This window comes from Pygoscelis adeliae, unplaced genomic scaffold (assembly GCF_000699105.1).
Source record: "Pygoscelis adeliae isolate BGI_AS28 unplaced genomic scaffold, ASM69910v1 Scaffold482, whole genome shotgun sequence".
Taxonomy (NCBI): domain Eukaryota; kingdom Metazoa; phylum Chordata; class Aves; order Sphenisciformes; family Spheniscidae; genus Pygoscelis; species Pygoscelis adeliae.
In genome coordinates, this window is record NW_008824192.1 from 243,236 (window position 1) to 247,857 (window position 4,622).

General features: G+C 51.3%; 1 protein-coding gene across 1 annotated transcript; it reads right to left on the minus strand.

Moving 5' to 3' along the window:
* Positions 1 to 330: 330 nt before the first annotated feature.
* On the minus strand, positions 331 to 2,136 carry KCNA10 (potassium voltage-gated channel, shaker-related subfamily, member 10). Its single transcript, XM_009334734.1, has one exon. The coding sequence runs from the start codon at positions 2,061 to 2,063 to the stop codon at positions 513 to 515; it is 1,551 nt and encodes a 516-aa protein (XP_009333009.1). The 5' UTR covers positions 2,064 to 2,136; the 3' UTR covers positions 331 to 512.
* Between the last annotated feature and the right edge of the window lie 2,486 nt (positions 2,137 to 4,622).

Genomic DNA, 4,622 nt, shown 5'->3' on the forward strand with positions numbered 1-4,622 from the left:
CAGCTAAAAATACAACTTCTAATTTTTTTTTGCTAGCTTATTTTTCAGTCCCAGATCTGGGAATTGTTGAGACCCCCAGATCTTGAGTGGGGATGGGGAGGAATTACTTTAAACGGATTAAGAAAAGCAGGGAGCTGGACCCATCTTCATCCCTGGACAGCTGGGTGCCACCGAGCAAAACATCTCGTGTCATTTTGCCCTTTTTTCCCCCTCCGGTAAATGGGGGAAATCTCTGTATATGGGAAACTCCGTTCTGACGCCATGGACAAAGAAGCTAAATGTCAAGCAGATGAGGATCAAATAATAAAAAACAGACTGATGGGCAGGGAAGAGAGATAAGAAAGATGGTATTTATTTGAACAGCCACAGGAAATCAGAGATTGAAAAATGTCTAGAAAAAAAAAAAGCAGCAGCACATTTGGTTTAAAAAAAAAATCAGAGCGTGCAGATGTTTTATACCTTATCCAGCCAATCCCACCTGGCAGTGCCTAGTCCTGTCATGGCCTCGACCATCATTTTTTGGCCTTGTCTCGAGGGTAACCCCCATTGGTCTTATTGAGCGACTCCATACTGCCATTTCGCGTCACCACGCTGGTGAGTATTCGCTCCACCTCCCCGGGCAGAATTTGCTTCTCTTCGTTCTCTGTCTCCCTGTGGTAGAAATAGTTGAAGTTCGAGACGATGACAGGGACGGGCAGAGCAATGGTTAATACCCCTGCAATGGCGCACAGAGTCCCCACGATCTTCCCACCCAAGGTGGTGGGACACATGTCTCCGTAGCCAACAGTCGTCATCGTGACCACGGCCCACCAGAAGCCGTCGGGGATGCTGGAGAAATGGGACTGCGGCTCATCCACTTCTGCAAAATAGACGGCGCTGGAGAAGAGGATGACGCCGATGAAGAGGAAGAAGATGAGCAAGCCCAGCTCCCGCATGCTGGCCTTGAGGGTCTGCCCCAGGATCTGCAGCCCCTTGGAGTGCCGGGAGAGCTTGAAGATGCGGAAGACCCTGACCAGCCGGATGATCCGCAGGATGGCCAAGGACATGTTCTGCTGCCCGTTGAGTTCGCTCTGCTGGATTAGCTCGGTGGTGAGCGTCACAAAGTAGGGTATGATGGACACAATGTCGATAATGTTCATGATGTTCCTGAAGAACTCGGTCTTGCTCGGGCACACGATGAACCGGACAAACAGCTCGAAGGAGAACCAGATGATGCAGGCTGTCTCTATGACGAAGAAAGGGTCCGTGAAGGTGCTGTGGGCCAGCAAGGTGTCTGTCAGATTCTTAGAAAGCTCCTGGGCGGACTGAAACTCCCTTTCCTCCCTGAACTCCGGCAGGGTCTCCATGCAGAAGATGATGATAGAGATGACAATGACCAGGACGGAGACCAAAGCTACACCCCTGGCTGCACTGGAGCTTTCGGGGTACTCGAAGAGCAGCCAGAATTGCCTATGAAAGTCATTGGTTGGTAAGAGGGTCTCAGGGTCCTTGATGAACCCTTCATCCTCCCTGAACTGGTCCATGGCTTCATCACCCAGCTCATAGAAGGTGATTTCATCAGCAAAGACATCGATGGGGACGTTGGCCGGGCGACGTATTTTCCCACCGGACTGGTAATAGTACAGGATCCCATCAAAACTGGGCCTGTTCCTATCGAAGAAATATTCATTCCTCATGGAGTCGAAGTAACGCATCCTCTTTTCTGGGTCCCCAAGCAAGGTCTCAGGAAACTGGTTGAGGGTCTTGAGCCGCGTCTCAAACCTCAGCCCAGCGATGTTGATGATGACTCGTTGGTCCCCCTCATCCATGCCCACCCTCTCCCCCACCAGGTGCTCACTGAACTCGGCAGAAAACCTGGAGAAAATGGTCTCATTGTTGGCGTTTTCGCTGTTGATGAGGATTCTCAAGTTGGAGAGGAGGTTGGCGCAGCTGGGATGGCCTTTCCGCGACTGGCCGGCGGGGCTTAGGTCATTTGAATAACAGGGATCCTCCACGATCTGGTCGGCGTTGTCAAAACTGACTAGTGCCACCTCCATCTCCTTCCAACTGGACACGTCCATCATACACTAATCAGATTAGCAGCATAAATCCCCGGGTCGGATGCCGGCAGCTTGTGTCTTTCCCACGCTATGAGGATCTGCAAGTGAACGGACAGGGAGAGAGAGCTCAATTGTGCATACGTATCGCTTGGCTCGACTGAAAAGAATAAAACAAACCCGAGGTCAGAAAACCCTGTATTTGTTTAATGCAAACATTAATTTCACTGACTGGCAAAAGCCTTATACTTCCAGCAAGTTGTTCATCTCCGGATCCTGCAAGCCCTTTTGGCATGGCTTAATTATCATCATTAAACCTCCCAATACCATTTACAGCACCCAAGGATAAAAGGGTCAGGCAGCAGCAGAGGATGGGGGCGAACCCAGGTGTCCCACCCAGCCTTTCCCCAGCAATCCCAGCCCTGTGCAGCGAGGGGTCATTTCAGACATTTCTAGGTGCGGGCCCAGAGTTTGGAGCAGGATTTGGAGGTATCAAACATGGCTGTCCTGGTTAGCAGCAGCCCTTGCTCCAGCTGGGAGAGGCATTGGGCCAAAGCCCAGGAGGTCCTGGGCAAGTTGCAGCTGGGTCAACCGGCATTCAGAAAGCAATTCCTAAACTAGGGGCCACACTGGGATTTGGGGAGTGCAGTCCATGAGGAAGGCAGGTCAGGAGGAGAAGGATATGTCCACCAGCCTTGGAGAACCCCTTTGCTCTGCGTGAAAAGGGGTACGAACTGGGACCCCCTGTCTTGATCCAGACTTTGAGGTGGGCAGTGGGCAAGGTGATGTCCTCCAGAGCTCTCCTAGGCCTTCTTCATGGTAGACCTGATATTCCCAGCCATAGGAAGAAGACGAGGACTAAACACTCAGGTCACTTGGAGAGCGTCTTTCAGGCCATGGGTGGATTTTTTCCCAGACCGACTCTGTCAGGCATTCAGCAAGGGACACCATGTCCCCAAAAAACTCCTGGGTGCACGTCTCCCCAACACGCCGCTGCTGTTGTACTGAACTCGGAGGCAAAGACAAAGAGGAGCCCAGGGACCAGGCCAAGTTACAGAGCTGGGAAATTACCTGTCCTGCCTCAGGGAGAAGCATGAACAGAAATTAGAGGTTAACAGGCAATGTTTCTATGAAGATTTGCCCAAAAATGCACTTTCCAAGTAAATTCAACCCCCCTACAGATTTCCCCTCCACAGGTACCTTTTCCAGACATGAGAAATCACAGGACACATAGAGCTGCTCAGTGTGACCGCTAACCACCAAGGGCACGCTGGTTTTCTTACCCAGCGAAGTTCAGAGAGAGGGAGTGAAAAAACCCAAATGCCCTCGGCTGCTAAGAATAGCAACGCAATTTAGGCCACGTCTGCACAGAGCAGCAGCGGTGCTGGGGCCAGTCCCGCGATGAGGATGCTCCCCACCGCGGGCTTTGCTTCCTGGAGCCAGGTGCTGGGAAGGGACCCATCCTGTCCATGGGGACCGAGCTGCACTCGGTGTCTCAACCTCCAGATGACTGAATGTCATCTGGAGCTCTGAAGTTTTTCCTTCCCCTTTCCCCAGAAGCGGACTCATCCGTCCATGCTGATGCACTGCTGGTGAAGTTGGGTAGGAGACACTAGAAACCCAAATCCGTTGCAGAAGTCGATGTTAACATCCTGGCTTGCTGCAAATCCTCCCTCTTCTGCTCTCAGCATTACGACCCCAAAAGTAAAACTTCATACAGGAGCCAGCATCCATAAACCAGACGAGGGCACAACCTTGCTCTTTCCTCAGCAGAGTCATGACATTCTGGATTTGGGGGGACAAATCCCACCATTTATCATAAGCTACTTAAAGATCATGTTTCTTTGCTTAAAAAAAAGGCATGGAGCATGGTTGTTGTTAGGCATCCATCTCTGTAGAGCTGCTTCTGGCTGCTTTTGTGCCAATTTTCCCACTTGGGGACATGTAGAGAGGAGTATTTGGAGCAACGGGGCAGAAATGATGCCTGGAGGAAGCAGCAGCAGCTCGGTTTTGCCCCCCCAAAGCAACTTGCTGCAAAGCTGAGGAGCCCCAATGACTCCAAACCCAAGTCCTCCAGCCCCAGCGATGGACGTGTATCCTGCTCAGCCATGCCCAAGGCGCAGCGGCTCTCCGTGGGGCCGGATTCAGCTCAGGCTTGACGTTTCGCTGGCTCTGTTGAAAAGCTGTTGCGGGCAGAGCAAGATGTCACATCGGAGCAACGGGGGTGCAGAAAGCACAACACAACCTCTGTGGGGAGACGGCAACCGAGAGCTGCAGAAAACCCACGCTTCAGTGCCCATGTAGCATGAGGAGGCAGGCAAAGGGATACTGCGACAAGCCCAGCCCAAACAAAGCTCTTTTGAATCTTTCAAGGGAAAAAAAAGCATTAAAGAAAAAAAGGAAAAGCAGCACATATCTTTCCCTTTTTGTGTTCTTATTTTTTCTTAATACAAACCACCAGAGATTATTTTTAAATCAGAAAAAAATAAAGAAAATCAGTTTGAATCAGGAGAGCGGGAGTGTTTAGTGTTCAGCTGGATGGGTGAGCTGACCTGACCACACGCCCCATCACACCTCGGTCCCGGT